Raw genomic sequence first — 16,328 nt, 5'->3', positions numbered from 1 at the left:
TGGGGTTTCATCGGAAATGCTTGTGAGAACTTTTCTCTCTCAGTTTCTTCATCTGTGAAATGAGGTTAAATAACATGGCCCCCACCGCCGATGGGATGTGTCAGTTCTCTGTAGCACCATTCTGCTTGCTCCCTGTTTTAGCTCGTTGCTTCAGGGGCTGTGCTGGGCAGCTTGGAACGTAGATAGAAAGGACCAAATGGGTGCTGGGATATGGTGGCATCTATTCTCATCTCTCATCTTCTTTGTTTGTACTTCTAGATGTCCTCTTCTACTGTTTGCAGCTCAGGAGATGCTTTAGTTTTCCTTCTACCAAGGTAAAACATAGGCGATCAAAAGTTGGAGGTGGCAAAGCCACCCAATAAAGGAAGCAAAGAAAGGCAAAGCAAAGCTGGGAATCCATGGGCTGATGAGTTCAAACATTTTTACAATGCATGATCAACTAGGAATCATTATAGTTGTGACCTTAGCCTGACTAAGCAGAGGTTCAATTTCAGAAAGAGGCTGTGGGTTACCTAGAAATGAATGTTTTGATTATTGAGGTGGGTTTCTTTCTTTCTTTTCTTGCTAGTTTATTCACTGTATTGGATTCAAAGATTGCTTGGCAAAAAAGTTCTCTATCATGGTGATAGGCATAGACAGGCAAGGTGAGAAAGGCCAGAATGTCAACTAGAATGTTTTAGCCCTGTGAAAGTAACTGTTGGTAAGTTCATGTAGACTCAAGCCTAGACTAGCTAGCTATCTCTGTAAGTGGTGGAGGCTAACTGGAGAATGGAGTGGGTTGGAACTGGAGGCTTAATCCTTAGAGTGGCTTCCTGAATATCTGCTGAAGGGAAGTACAGAACCAGCTAAACAGTTATGTGTTTGACCCTCTTGGCTACCGACGTAAAAAAGTAAGACTTTATTCATTGTGAGCCCCAGTGTTGCCTTTTAACTTTCTGTTTGGCACGTTGCAAGTGTCTGGGTATTTTAGAAACTCGGGCTGCTGGCATGACTCGCTGGGGGTATTCCCGATTAACTGGAGACCTTTCCAAGGTTGTTGGTAGCCCGTTTCCTTTCTGTACTGTAGCTTCAAAAGTGTAGGCTTTGGTGGGCCTGATGCTGCGTAAGTATATGTGCAGCCTCCAACTTGGTCCTTTGCCTAAGGTAAGTAACCTTCCTGCTGTGTCTGGGGTAAAGAACACCAGCTTCCGTGAGCTCTTTCTTGGACTGCTCCTGAGGGCTAGGCTAGGGTGTGAGGAGGAACTAATATTTGCAGAACCAAAATTTCAAGTACATGATCCTTATTCACACCAGTAGAGTTAGTTGTAGTTCAGCAATCCACTGTTTTGGTATTTTAGAAAGGCAACCCAGTGGATGGTAAGAGTATTTCACATGTACTCCCAGTGAGGTCTGGGAATGCACCCCCACACAATGAAATACATCTTATTTCTGTGGGAAATCGTGAAAATTCTCCACAAATAAAGTGAGATTTACCTCCATTCAAGTTATGCTTTGAACGTTTTCTGTTTTAGAGCCTTTTGGAATTGGGGTTTACCAATAGAGGATTGTGGACCTGAAATTATCATTGAGTTTGCACTTCAATCAAATGGACCCACATGGGAAAAGCATGGGGATGGGTGATGCTAGATGACTCTTTCCTTGGATGGGTTCCCTGATCATGGATGATGGACTGCCGCTGCTATTCTTCCTGAGACACTTCCTCTTTTCCATACTCCCTTCTTTTCCTCTTAGCAGGGATTCTAGCTGCCAGGCAGATGTCTTCCCTGTGGTACAACTATTCTTCTCACTATAGAGTCCTCAGAGAATGGAGGACCAAGATGCCAAAGCACGCACACTCAGCAAAGTGGACAAGTCCATAATGGAAATCACCAGAGCTTTCACCATGACAGCGACAGCTATCAATGAGTTTTTAAAACCGCAAAACCAAATCAGTTTAGGTCAAGGAACCCTGCAAACATAAGGGTTAGGCATTAGTTAATCCTCATTCCCATGTCTCTTTGACTCTCAGGGTCCAAGAGCACACACATAGCATGTGAGGCTACCAGGAATGGCTGATCTCATTCCAACTGGAAGTTTTATTCAGCATGCAGAAGTGGTGGTGATGGGGCTCCAGGTTTGCAGAGTCAGAATGCTTTGTGTGGGAAGCCAGAAATTTGCATATTTAGTAAGTTTTGCAAAGGATGTTCTGTCCTTGATGACAGTTGAAGACCACCATATGGGTAAAGGCCAAACTACTGCAGGTCTGCAGAGGCTGTAGTCCAGGCCTGTGTCACACCCAAGAGCAGCCAGCTGATTGGTCTCTTAGAATGACAGATTCTTTTGGTTTGCATTTTTGCCTGTCATGATAACAGGACCTTAAGAAGTTACCTAGGTTGATTTGCAGGAAAAAAAGTCCAGTGGGGTTTAGAGTCTAGGGTGGCAGTTTGTTGGAGTTGTGGGAAAATTCGGGGTCCCCAAGTACATCCAATTTTCAGATAAACACAAAGCATAACAGAAATGTGCTTAATGCAACACTTGCAGCCTACTTACACAAGCCATTAGTTACTGTTTCTCTGGGATCGCAATTGGACTTGGTGCCCTGTATTTTCATGTGCTAGCTTTGGCAGTTCTGAGTATTGACAAGTGCACCTACCCTCATGCGAGGCAACCCTGATGGCATGTGTGCGCATCTTCCATGCCACAATCTATTTTTACCTGCCCTGGGTTAAAGCTTCAAAGACTGGCTACTTATGGCATATTGAAGTTAAAGCACTGAAAAACCATCTCTCTCTCTCTCTCTCTCTCTCTCTCTCTCTCTCTCTCTCTCTCTCTCTCTCCCTCTCCCTCCCCCCCCCACACACGAAAATACAAATGTATTCTGGTAAACTATCCATTTGCCTTGTAACTAGACAAATTTTAACCAACACAACATACAAATTTTACTTTTCTAACTTTTTATATTACATTTTTGTGTGGAAGTTTTTTTTTTAAATGTTATTATTATTAAAGTAACACCGAGTCACCATGCTCAGTGTTTTCCTCACTAACCATTCTTAATTTTTCAATTGCAGATCTTCCTCCTGGCCTGCCCTCCATGTCCCGGAGCTATCGTCATCTTCAAGTAAGAGAAAATTGTGTTTTGCTCCATGGCCCTTCCTTTGCAGGTTCTTTCCACTTGATGATAGGGGACAGTGTGGTGTCAACCTCCTGGAATTGTACTGCTTGGTTCTCTGGACTTTCATAAGGAATGAACATCTGTAGGGGTCCATGTACGTGTTGTATGTGGGTTGTAGTTGTTTTTGAGCTCTGGCAAATCCTACTGAACCAGTCATTGGGATTACACAACTAAAGCAGGGTGGCTTGGCAGCTTGTTGTCCTATGGAGGCTACTCTTGAGAGCTGCTGGGGTGGCACCTAGCTTTATTCCATAGTCTCCCCTAACGATCTCTTCACTGATGATGTGGTATTGAAGGCCTGTGTCTTAATGGCCATTTTTCCTTCAGGTGCAAAATGAAGTGACAGGGATTCTGGAAATTGAACAATGTTCTGCCACTGAGCCACAACCTTAGCTCTGTAAATCCTGACTTCCTTTAAAATATCAGCAAACATCAGTTCCATTAAAATATACTGCAAGCAGACATGTTTCTCTGAAGGCAAGTTTACTTAAATTAGTCAAAGTCCCAGAACCCTCATTTTCGCCATCAGTTGTGATCATCTCCCTCACCAGACCTTTAGAGTTGCTAGTGAGAAGGTAAATGGGCTGAATTAATTTTCTCTTCCCCCCCAATCCCAATGTTGGAGCTGTTTGTGAATAGTGAAATGGCCAGAGGGAGGGAACAGGAAGTAATAGGCCTAGCAGATGCTTGGATAGTTGAGAGTAGAGTAAATGGCTTTCTGATTTACTTAAGTCATTAGAGTGTTAGGTAGGGGGAAAACTACCCCATTTGCCGCTGCAAACAGCTCCTCAGAATAGCCACTTAGTCTCTTGCCTAAGGTGAGTAACTTTCTTCCGGGTGAGGGGTAATGGATCCTGACTTTATATATTTTATATGGACAGCTCCCACAGAAAAGGGCTATTTAACCTCACTTCCCTCCCTTGCCTTTTCAAAATGAGCTCAATTATTAAGTGTAATGTTTTTAAAGCAACATTTATTGATTTTATTTCATTAGGATGAAAGCAACAATTTCATCAAAAAAAAAATGCACACCATCTCCCTCCTACCCCCAAGAGATAATTTCAAGTTATTGCCTTTCTTTTTTGATAAGTAAAATCACATTGTTTACTAATATTTTACTATTTATTTTCTCAATTAAATTTAACTTACTTATTTTTATACTCATTCATAAATATAGAATCGGGAGTATTTCATAGTGGTCCTTTGCAATTTCTTTTTGCTTGGCCCCTAACTCATACTATCTCTCCATATACTAAACCAGTACGTATCTTTCTCCATGTGCATGGACAAGCTCATGTGGCTTTTAGAAGTTTTGTTAATTGTTTGTTTTTATTCTTTAATATATCCTGTTTTTTTCACTCAACAACATCTCATGGAAATCTATCAAAGTCTACTGTATCAGTCTTATTTCAGAAGGCTGCAATAATATTTCATAAATACACAATTTATCTTGGCATTTCCATATTAATGAATATTTCCTTTTTCCATAATGCTGAGATAACCATTCGTGTGTACTAAGCTTCCATATTGTTGCTTTCAATTTTTGTGTGTCTATGTGAATGTCTTGCATGATATTTTTCTAACTTCCTCATTTCCAATTCTATGTAAAGTTGCTTTACCAAAGATGGATAACCAGTTGTACTAGAACAGTATATTACATACTCCCTGCTTTTTCCTGGAAACTGAACATTCATCATTGTCAGCTATTAAATGCTTTATGTACTAGGCTCAAGTTATTGATTCTCTGTTCTGTTCCATTGGATTGTATACCAAGAGCATATTCACTTGATTGCATTACTTTAAAATTCATTTAGCACTCACTGCCTTGTCAATTTTTCCTATTTATACATTTCAAAGTTTCCGTTTACTCAATATTCCCATCCAGTTCTACTAGGATTCTAATTAGAATCACATTACTTTGTGTTTAACTTTTTAATTATGTAGTTCTTTTTAGCTAAGAAATTGTATTTCTTTGCATGTTCCCATCTGATTTTGTGTTAATTAGATCTATTATTTTCTTCTTATCTATTCTATGCTCCTTTTTGATGCATTTCTCAAGAATTAATAGCTTTTCTTCTGCTGGGGCTCAAATACCTTTCTCATCTTCATTGCTAAGTGCTGTTTGCTATCAAGGAAAATAATTATTGATGTTTATGAATATTTATCTTATGTCCAGCTATTACACAGATTCTCCTATTATTTCTGGTAAATTTCATTTTCTTCTCTCTTTTCAATACTTACGTTTTTGTTGCGTTTTGTAGAAATTCAGATAACTAAATAGAAATCATGTTAGCTTAAAGATTTTTAAGGTCAAAATGTTTTCTGTGTTCTTTTACACTTGCTACTGGCATTTGTTTATTTGGCTTTAAGTTCTCAGTTTTGTGTTTTCACATTTGCTTACAGGAGTGGTTACTATATATTAATGGTGTCTGTGTGAGTTTGAAAGTTTGCTCTAAGTTTTTTTCTTTTCTTTCCTGAAACACATTAGTCAAGTTCTGTGCTACTGAACTATACTCTCGTTTGTCAATGCAATGAATTATGTTGATAGGATTTCTGAATTTACTGAAGTAAGCCTGCTAATCACAGTATGTTATTATTTTGATACAAAGCTGAATTCTGTTCATCAGTACTTTGTTTAGACTGTATCTTCAGTATTCATGAGACTGAAATCTTTTGTGTTTTTTCCATTAGATTTGAAGATTAAAGATAAGATGGGTAACATAGTATAGAGTATTTCTTCTTTTTCTTTGGCCCATAATACTTTAAAAATTACACTTAGAAATTATGTGTCCTTTGAAGGTCTGATGAAACTCCCTTGTAAAGTACATCTGGACTTGGTATTTTTTTCATTAGGTGGAGCCATCCTACCTTTGCAATGTCTTCTTCTGTGGAAACCAATCTGTTCAAATCTTTTGGCTTTAATTTTGGTCATTTATATTTGTTAGGAGGCTATCTACTTATTCTGTATCTTGAGATTTATTGCCATAAGTTTGGGTGAGTATGCAGTACTCTTGTCATTTGAAGAACCCTTCCTTGTGTACTTAAGTTTCGTTTCTTGACCTTCATCGTGTATGCTTTCTGTTGTCTCTTCTGTACTTAAATTTGCTCAGCAAGTACATTATTGAGTTTTGATTGCTATGTAGACTGAAGTCTTGGATTTTCAATCTTCTTTTCAATCTTCCTTTTAAGTGTTAAAACCATGAGCCTGTGCTATTTAACAGTCCTTACATCTCAGTGCACACCCATGGGCTCTGCTCTGGGCTCGCTGAGGAGGACTACCTACCTACCCATTTCTTATTTCTCCACTGGTGCCTTGCTATACCAGTCCTGTGCAAGTTTGCTAGCTTCCCAGCTAAACAGAGCTTGGCATTTTCTTTGCAGAGACATGTCCAGTCCCTGAAGGAAAGGGGTTATGATGTGTACAGCAGGCTGCACTGCTCCATGCTGGTTTGGGCCTGACAGTTCTTTTGGGGGCGGAGAAGGGGCAGGATTCTCTCCAGGGATCTCACGGTCTGTTTCACCGTGATAGTTTGCCAGTGTTCCAGCTGGGTCCTGATGATTTCATTTATGTGCACCTCTGTGGACATGGGACTTGCTAAGTGCTGCTGCTATAGCCTGCTGCCAGAAGGGCTGCCTCAGTAGAAACCATGTATCTTAGATGTAGAGCTAGAATTGGCAGGATTTCTCCTTGGCCCACAGCAACCTTGGGCATGGTGGTCTTATGAACTCTAATATCACCAACTTCTGGAACTCCAGCCGGGTAGCTTTCTGCTTCTGAAAGCCCCTTATCTTCATGTTTCTTGGCACTCCTTTGTGGATGGGCACTCAGCTAGCAGCTCCAGCATTGTTTGTTGTATTTGTACACGTGAGACTGTTCTCTATCTCTTTGAATTGGAGCCACTTTCCTTTCCTCATCTGGCTGCTTAGAGTGGCTTTTTCCTTAAGAGCAGTCTCCCAGTACTTTCTGTGGGCACCCTGTAGAATACCTTGTTCCCATTCAGGTTTGACTAAAATAAATACATTCTGCCCTTTGGGTTGAGTTCCCACCTCTCCAGATTCAACCAACTGCACACTGAAAGGTTTGTCTGTTTCTTTTCAAATTGCATCTGTTCTAACAGGAGGCTTTTTTTTTCTTGTCATTATCCCCTAACCACTATAGTATAACACGTTTACAGAGTGTTTACATTGTATGCAGTGTTAAAAAACAAACAAACAATCTAGAGAGGAAGTAAGCGTTGAAGTACTCCAACTTTCAAGTAAGTTACCTGTCTCAGTCACCATTAGGGAACGTACCCTGTCATATTATCTGAACTTTGGTCTTCCCCCTCCCTAGTTCTTTCTTCCCCTTGCAGCTCCTCTGTGTATCCCTGACTGGCCTGCAACTCATACAGATTCATCAGCTACTGCACTGGGATTAAAGGCATGCACAATCTTCCCAAACCCTCAGTCTTAATAAATAAGGTTTCCTTTTGAAACCCAGGTGTGGTTGGGTAGGGTGGGGTGGCACACACCTTTGATCACTCAGGGGGCAGAGGCAGGAAGGTTTCTGAGTTCGAGCCTAGCGTGGTCTACAGGGTGAGTTCCAGGTCAGCCAGGGCTACACAGAGAAACCCTGTCTCAAAAAGAAAGAAAGAAAGAAAGAAAGAAAGAAAGAAAGAAAGAAAGAAAGAAAGAAAGGAAGGAAAAAGAAAAAAATATTTCCTTTTCCTTTTGATAAAGAAAAGGAGAGGCAAGAGAGCTGTGTTGGAGTAGCCAGGAAGTCCTTCAGCTCTCCAAAACATCTCACTATGAGTTCTTCTTTACTTTTTTTCTCAACCCTTTATCTCAGGGTTTTTTTCTTCTTTATTATAGCAGATTTCAGCTGTATAATACATATTACATTTATTCTCATATTTTCCTTATCCATTTGTATAAGTTCTTCTGTGGACTATCAATTCATGCTTTTAGTTTTAGATAGGGATATTTCTTAGTTGAATAACTTACATAGATATGAAGTCTACAAGTTTTTTGTTTTTGCAGTTAATACTCCTTTTGCCTTTTAGTACTTTTGCTGTTAATCTCAAAAGAGGGCTTATTTTTCTATACATATTTGTGTGTATGTATGTGCATATGTATACAAGAGGTCTAAAGAAGGTGTCAGATCTCCAGGAGCTGGCGTTACAGGCAGTACAGTTCCATACATCCCTGAGCCTCCTGACATGTGTGCCGGGACCTCTGCAAGAGCTGCAAACTCACTGAGCAATCTCTCCAGTACGGTTTTTGAAGTTTTAGACAGGTCTTGATATGTATCTCTGATTAGTCTGCAAGTCACTATGTAGCCCAGGCTGGACTTGAATTTGAGATCATCCTGCTTCAGCCCCCTCAGTGCTGGGATTACAGCATTTACTACCATGCCTGGCTTATGTTTTAACATTATTTTGAGACAGGGCCATATTATGTAGCTCCTGATGGCCTCATACTCACAGAAATCCTTGTAATTGCTGGGATTAAAAACATGCACCACATACCCTGCACCTTTTAACTTTTTAATGAAGTGTTATACATCAGTTTTGCATTTTTCTTGGTCAAGTTGATTACTCCTTCCTCTAGACCATTAGTATTTGTATGTACATATATATGTATGTAATTATTTGAGACAGGGTCTCATCCTGTAGGCCAGATTGGCTTGAAATAGACTGTATCCCAGTTTGTCCTGGAACTCTTGGTTCTCCTGTTTCATTCTCCCAAATACACTACCACAACCAGCTTTCTTCCTGTATTTTTATGCCTGAACAGACTTTTTCTTATTAGCTAGAAAATCCAGTGTTACACTTTTAAAAAATATTTGATATGGTCATTTAAAATTCATTCTATGAATATGGTGAAATGGGCCTATAGCTTCTATTTTTCCCTGAGTCGTTTTCTTATGCCTGTGTTTATTATTCATTTATTTTGGCAGAGGATCTCATGTAGCAGAGGCTGGACTTTAATTCCTGATCTTCCTGACTGTGCTTTCCCAGTATGAGGATTATAGGTTATATGCTATCACACCTAGCAAAGGATTCTTTAAGGTCATCAACACACTTTAGTAAGTTCTTGTATGTGCTAGGAATTAGCTCAGGGGTGTGTTTTACTATTCTGTTCATCTCTGTTGGGTTTTAACCCAGCTTCATATTCTTATTAAAAATTTCTTCTTAGTATTTTATTTTATGTGTCTGGGAAACTTGCCTTTTATATGTCTATGCACCACATGTGTGCTTGGTGCCCAAGGAAGTCAGAAGAGGGTGTCAGAGCCCCTGGACCCATAGTTATGGACAGTTGTGAGCCACCATGTAGGTGCTGGGAATTGAACCCATATTCTCTACAAGAGCAGCCGGTGCTCTTCACTGCTGAGCTAGCTTTCTAGCCACACAAGAAGTTTCTTGATGCAAAGAGTGCCACAGAGTATCACGGCCTTCATTGGGTGGGCAAAGGGACAGGTTAAGGCCCCAGCTTCATAGTCTTGGGTTTGTAACAACAGGTAGGCAGATGGGCAGATGGGATTTCTCTTTGTCCTCTTAGTCTACTGTGTCAGCTACAGTTCTTTTTCCTAGCTACTCTCGATTAGTTTTTTTTTTTTTTTTTTTTTGGTTTCAGGTGAACTTTAAATGTTTTTCCCAGGTTCTCTTCCAAACCCTGCCAAGATTTTTGACTGCACATATTTTAATCCTACAAATTCACTGACATCATCCCAACATTGAGTCTCTTCAGCCAAGATAAAACATGACTCTCCCTTCCCTTGCCTTCCCTTCCCTTCCCTCCCCTTCCTTCCCCTCCTCCCTTCCTTCCCCCTTCCCTCTCCCTCCCCCTTCCCTCTCCCTCCTCCTTCCCTTCCCTTCCCTCCCCTCCCCCTTCCTTCTCCCTTCCCTTCCCTTCCTGGAATTCATTTCTTAATTTCCTGAAATTTTGTTTTATATTCCCCAGTGTGTGTGTGTGTGTGTGTGTGTGTGTGTGTGTGTATTTCTCAACAAGGTCATTTTAAAACAGTTTGTAGTTTATGATCTTTTATTGTATCTTCTGTTATTACTCATGGGTCATAGAAAAGATTTCCAGTGTTTTATATGTTTGTTTTATATTGGGCCACTGTGCTTAATTCTTATTTATATAATAATTTTTTATGTGTTACCCTTGGATCATTTTGGAAATATCAATTTGCAAATGGTAATTTTACTTCGTTTTAAAGAGCAAAACTGTGTTTTGTTTTTTGGTGTTTTTTGTTTGTTGTATTTTCTTTTTTGGCTCAAGCCTAGTTGTAATGGCTAGATTTTCTGGCACCATTTTAAATAATACACATACTGGTAAGAATCCTTATCTTGGTTTTGATTTTAATGGAAATACTTCTGGTGTTTCATTTAATGGTGACCAAAAAGCAAGTTGGGGAGGAAAGGGTTATTAGGCTTACACTTCAGCATTGCTGTTCAGCACTGAAGGAAGTCAGGACAGGTGCTCATACAGGACAGGATCCCTGAGGCAGGAGCTGATGCTATGCAGGGGTGCTGCCTACTAGCTTGCCTCCTGTGTCTTAATCAACCTGTTTTCTTATAGAACCCAAGACCATCAGCCCAGCCTGCTTTCGTATAGAACCCACAATGGGCTGGGTCTTCTCCACATTGATCACTAAATGGGAAAATGCCTTACAGCTGAATCTCATGGAGGCATTTCCTCAGCTGAGGCTCCTTCCCCTGATGACTCTAGTTTGTGTCAAGTTGGCACACAAAAGCAGCCAGTACAAAGGGGGTATTTTTATGATTGGCTTCAGTTGATTCTTACATTGGCTATTGGCTTACGTTAGGTGTTTATGATATGAAGCAATTATCTTGTTAAGTTGTTAATTTAAAAATTAAGAATTTATCTATGTATCTATCAATGTGTGTATGTATGTATGTATGTATGTATGTATGTATGTATGTATCTATCTATCTATCTATCTATCTATCTATCTATCTATCTATCTATCTATCTATCGTGGTGCTGGAACTAGAACCCAGGGCTTTGGACATGCTAGGCAAGTGCTCCCTACTGAACTACCTCAATAGGTAGCTGTTGACTTTAGCTGATGCTCTCTGGGTAGAAGATGTTGCGTGGTTCATTTGTGCTTTTTCCCTTTGACCTCCTTTGGTATATTATATTGATAGAATTCTCAATTGTAACCTTTGAAGGACTGCTCGTGTAACCTCTTTTCCTCTGTGTGTTTGCAGGAGACTCACATTTGGCTTCCTTCCCAGGAATTTGATTGGTTTTGCTTTCTGTCACCCCTGCTATGAAACGTAACTCTTTGTCATTCTCCCTTACTTTGCAGAGTTCTCTCTTTGCCTCAGCTTGTTGTTTCTCCTTCCCAGTGTGCCTCATTCTGGTGGCTTAAAAAATACCTGCTTCCTGGAGTCCAGGTTTTCTTGCATACTATTCAGGATGCACTCAGTTTTGTAAAATCCTTTCTGGTTCTTACACTAAATTTGGATGTTTGTGCTTCTCCAAGTCTTTAGAATGATATGCGTTTCCCCATGTGCTGCCAGACATTTTCATAGGAACCGAGCTGGCTTTTTGTATGTCTATGCATATTCAAAGGAGGATCTGTTGTTTGTCAAAGACAGATTGTGTATACTGCCTTTAAATATTTTTATCTTCCCTATAGTATTGGTTAGAACCACTTCTCAGCCCCATTCTTTGCTGGCAGATTAATGCACACAGCTTTTTAGCACGTTTCTCATAGTCTAGTAACTATTCAGATTATCTGTCCCAACTACTAAACTCTCAGGTATTCTGAACAAATAAAGTATGCAAAACATCATAGTCTCTCAAATGTGTAACTCCCAGAGTTTTTCTTGTTAAGCCTTTCCTGCTCGGTATGCAGTTTGTCAGCACCAATCAGATCCTATTCTACCGTTTTGACTTTGTAGAATTGATTAGAGCCTCTAAATAGATATAGATGGGCTCCAGGAATTGCTAATATTACCTTCAAGCAGTAGTCATGCTGTGGAGGAACAGCTGTCTGATTTGCTGGTTGCCAGCCTTGAGGCTGATCATAGCTGGCTTTAGGATCTTCCTATCTTCTTTTCAGGATTTTAGGAGCTGCTTCATGGCTTGCCCACAGATTTTTTTCCCTCGAGTTAGCACCACTCATATTACTAACAAAGATTTCTTGCAGATTCTGGCTGTCAGTCTGTTTGACCATCATTTAAGGTTTTCACTGATTTTGGGAAATTTGATCTTTTTTTGGTTCCTTATAGTTATTTGAATGGAAAGTTGGGAGAGACTATATTTGTGGCTGTTCGCCATGGATTTTAAAGTAGATACCTAGTGTATATTTTGGTTTGGGGTGACATACATAAATACATATATACATACATACATTAAAGGGCTACGTGGCAACATTTTAGACCTTAGGGGCTCATGGTGTATAACAACATAATCTCTGTCCTTGAGCAAAGTTCTTTTAATATCAAGAAAGGAGCCTAGAAATATGCAAAGGAATTAATATGGCTATGTTCCAATAAAGTGTTAGTTATGTAAGCAGCAGGACCAGATGCAAAAGTTGTTGGGACTGCTGCTGGTGATAGTTGTACAATGTCACTAAACTTAGTGCTGAATTGTAGAGGTAAAAATAGTTAATATACTGAATTTAGCGATAGGTATTTTCTCACACCACCAATGGAAGAGCAGGACCGTAGTTTGCTAACCCTAACTTTAGAAGAATTAGATAGCATACATACAGAGTCCACATCTGAGGTGGAATGTAGTTTGGACTGTAAAACAAAACAGTAGCCTTGTTAATTAGATGGCAGTATGCAATTTCTTGCCTCCTTGGAATGAATACCTTGATGAGGGATAAAGGGTTCTTGAAAGCTGCTGTTGCTTCTGGTGACACCATCCCATGGTCATTAAGGTTGGGACTAGTCTTCATGTCTTATAAGCATCAGAACGGGGATTTTTCTCTTTGGGAAACTTCTGGTACTATCACAAGTCTTCATATCAGAGGCATCTTAAAAAGCAAACAGGTGCCTTTGAGATGTCTCAGTGGGTAAAGGTGCTTGCTGAACAAGTCTGATGACTCGAGTACAATATCTGGAGCCCATATACAGGTGGAAGGAGACAACCAATTCCTAAAAGTTGTTCTCGGGCCTCCAAATATGCACCATGGCAACCATGCACCCTTCCCCAATAATTAAAATATTTTTTAAAACCCTCAGACACTCTGTCCTGATTATAATACAATTGGTAGTTAGACTACCCCTAGATGATCTCATCCTTTCCCATGGCTAGAAAACCCTAGTTCTTAAGTTATTGACCACAATTGACTCACTATAAAAGAGCGGACACCAGCTGGAGTCTTGTTGTTTCTACAGGTTCAAGGTCAAGGTTCTTCCTTATCGGCTGGAGACCTGGGCTTTTATATCTGGATAGCACTGCCCTTCTGAGGCTATTACTTTTCTCTTGGTGGCATTCAGAGGATATTCTCTACCTCTCAGTTCTAGTCTTTGCTGCCCTGTTTGATTAACACCTATGAACAGCCTAAATTCCTGCTGCGTTCTTCAATCTGTTCAGGAGTTAGGAGCTGGGGAAGCAGGGCTCTGGTGTGTTTAATGTTGTTCCTGGAAAACAGCAGATCCAGGTCTATTTTCCACTACTTTTGTGACGTTAGAGGAAGGCTAAGACCTCAGGGCTGGGGGCACTGAAGTCCTGAGCCGAATAGCAGCTTCAGAGTTTCTCTGTCTTTATTGGGTCTGTTAGCTAGGCTAAAGGTGCTGTTGTCATCACATGGTAGAATGCCTTTACACCCATTTCTGGTCTCTGAAGCCTATCACCACAGGTGGATGTAATTTTCAGCTTGTTTTTTTCCCCTGGCTGTACTTTGCTTCTATCCATCCATCCATCCATCCATCCATCCATCCATCCATCCCTGAGTCTTACTGCCCTTGAAGGCATGGGCTCGAGTGACCCTCCACCCCCAGCCTCTCTAGTTGCTGGGACTTACAGGACTGTGTTGCTCTGGCCAGCTGGTTGCTTGTTTTTAGAAGATGTCACAAGGGTCTAGCAGCTTCTTAGAGCAGCTGATCTTTTAGGACTTGCTCCTTCTCTTGGTATACCTTGAAGAAGGAATGGAAGGAAAAGAGAATGACAGCTAAGATTTTCCCAGCTTTGGGTTATGAGCTGACAGTTTTCTTGCATTGTGAACAGCCGCTGTTCAATGTGATGGGTTGTCCAAATGTGAACCAAGAGTCGGGGAGGCTCAAGCCCCAAGTCTGTAAGCTGTGAAATTTGAATGGTTACAAATTCCTCCACCATTCCTATGTAAGAAAAGGGACTGACTGAGGGCTGACCAACAACCTCTGCTTCTAGAAGCCTGTGATGTGCCCCCCCCCCACCCTCAGTTCTGAAGCTCTGAAAGCTGCTCATCTTCATGAGCACATGGAAAGCAGAGGAGCTGTGATGCAAGTGAGATTATCTGATCATGAGTATCTGCTGACTCAGTCCCTGGAGGCTTTTGAACGAGAGGAGATGAAATTTCATCTGTGCCGCAGATAGCAGAGGTGCGCTGCTGCCGGATGGAGAGGGGACTGTAGGCCAGGTGTGAGCCAAGGTAGGTGAGGGAATGTGGAGGTGGGTAGGGTCAGAATTAGGACAGCCTGACATGTGATCATGGCATTGCAAGACTGATACCCCCATTGACCTTTGGCCACATGATATTAAGGATAATTCTGTAGCCTTTGGTATAGTTTTTTTTTTTCTAGATCACATCTATTCTTTATTGTATTCTCTGAATTAAATGTTTCTTTTTTCTGGGATTATAATATAATTATTGAATTTTAAATAGCATGGCTTTCTCCAGGGGGCCCCACATATCCATATCTGTGAGTGCTCTGAGGCTGTGAGACTTGGTAGAACCTGTTGGTTTTATTTGTTTTCATTTTCTTTCTCTTTTGCTTTTTCCTTCCTCCCTTCCTTCCTTTCTCCCTCCTTCCCTTCATCTTTCCTCTCCCTTCCACCCTCCCTCCTCTCCCTTCCTCCCTCCCTTCCTTCCTTTCCTCCCCCCTCTAGCCACCATCAATGTTAAAGACCTAGGGACTCATGCATGGGAGGCAGGCATTTCACCACGAAGCTGTAGTCCCAGCCCTAACCTGTTGTGTCTTAATGTATCAGCACTGTTTTTTTTTCAGTGCTCATCTTCTGTGGAAGCTGAGATTTGGAACTGTAGCTCAGTGTAGAGTCATAGATACAGCATTTAAAGGGAGCATCTTTTTGGCATCCTTGCTATGGAGGTGGCTGATGTGGGGTGGGGCTCAGCTTTGGACTCATTACTGAGAAAGGTGCTGAGAAGATGGCCTCTGACCTGTGCAGCTTTATTAAGGCTTGGCCTTGGCAAGGGAGAGAAAGCTGTACAGAAGAACACTATGCATTTAAAGGGGAAGGAGACCAGAATCCTAGAAGACTCCGAAGAAATTGGCGGTAGTTCTGGGAAACCATTTCTTCTTTGGTGTGGTATTGAGCTCAGACCCTTGCTTTCCTAAGTTCATTGTCTGGACCCTGCCTATATTCATATACATTCTTTTCTTAATGCTTTGAGCAGTGAGGGACTTTTCCAGTTGATTATAGGTTTCTCTTTGCCTTCCATGTCCACAACATAAACTATCTTCTCCACATATGCATATTGACTTTTGTCTTTTACAAGCCTCCCGTGATGATCTTACCATTTTCTTTTTTCTTCCCTTTCTTCTGTGTAACTGTGTTTTACATCTGTTTGGGTATGCATCATCTTCAGGAAAAAAGAAAGGCTATCTCTCCAGATAACTTTTCCCATCTCGAGAAAGCCAAGTGTGCACTCCCGTGCCTTATGTCTTTTGGGGAAAAAAAGAACAATACAGTTTACTAAGATTTGGGCTAAGTGTGTTGCAGCTGTGCAATCAGTAATGAAAAAGTAGACATGCTCTCTAGTCTTATAAAAGTCATGTGTGCTTGCTGTACAGACGAAAGGAAACATCTCATGAAGCAACAAAGAAAGCAGCCACAAATAGCATAATTTATGTTAGTAGGATAATATAATTTTCTTCCAGCTTTCCTCATGTATGTACAAACAAATAATGATTATTCCTTTTATGCTTTGTAATGTTTTGAAAGCTATCAGACTAGATAAGGTGGTGTATGCCAGTAATACCAACAC

At 40.8% G+C, this 16,328-nt stretch overlaps 1 protein-coding gene across 7 annotated transcripts in view; it reads left to right on the top strand.

The window, feature by feature from the left end:
- Tmem164 (transmembrane protein 164) overlaps window positions 1–16,328 on the top strand; it is a 165,917-nt gene that overhangs the window by 64,593 nt on the left and 84,996 nt on the right. For 5 of the 7 annotated variants that reach the window (XM_035449890.1, XM_027433589.2, XM_027433593.2 and 2 more), the window contains one exon: window positions 3,051–3,100. The exons of 1 other annotated variant lie outside the window; for it this stretch is intronic. Coding sequence is in view for 3 of the 6 variants with exons in the window: in XM_027433589.2 (XP_027289390.1) it covers window positions 3,051–3,100 (50 nt within the window). In the remaining 3 variants the exon portion in view is untranslated. Of the gene's footprint in view, window positions 1–277; window positions 315–3,050; window positions 3,101–16,328 lie in introns of those variants that run through there. One more of the 7 variants, XM_027433592.2, reaches the window with a different exon arrangement.

Source organism: Cricetulus griseus, chromosome X, assembly GCF_003668045.3.
Source record: "Cricetulus griseus strain 17A/GY chromosome X, alternate assembly CriGri-PICRH-1.0, whole genome shotgun sequence".
In the NCBI taxonomy this organism is placed as follows: Eukaryota; Metazoa; Chordata; class Mammalia; order Rodentia; family Cricetidae; genus Cricetulus; species Cricetulus griseus.
This window is presented reverse-complemented; position numbering and strand designations above follow the sequence as displayed.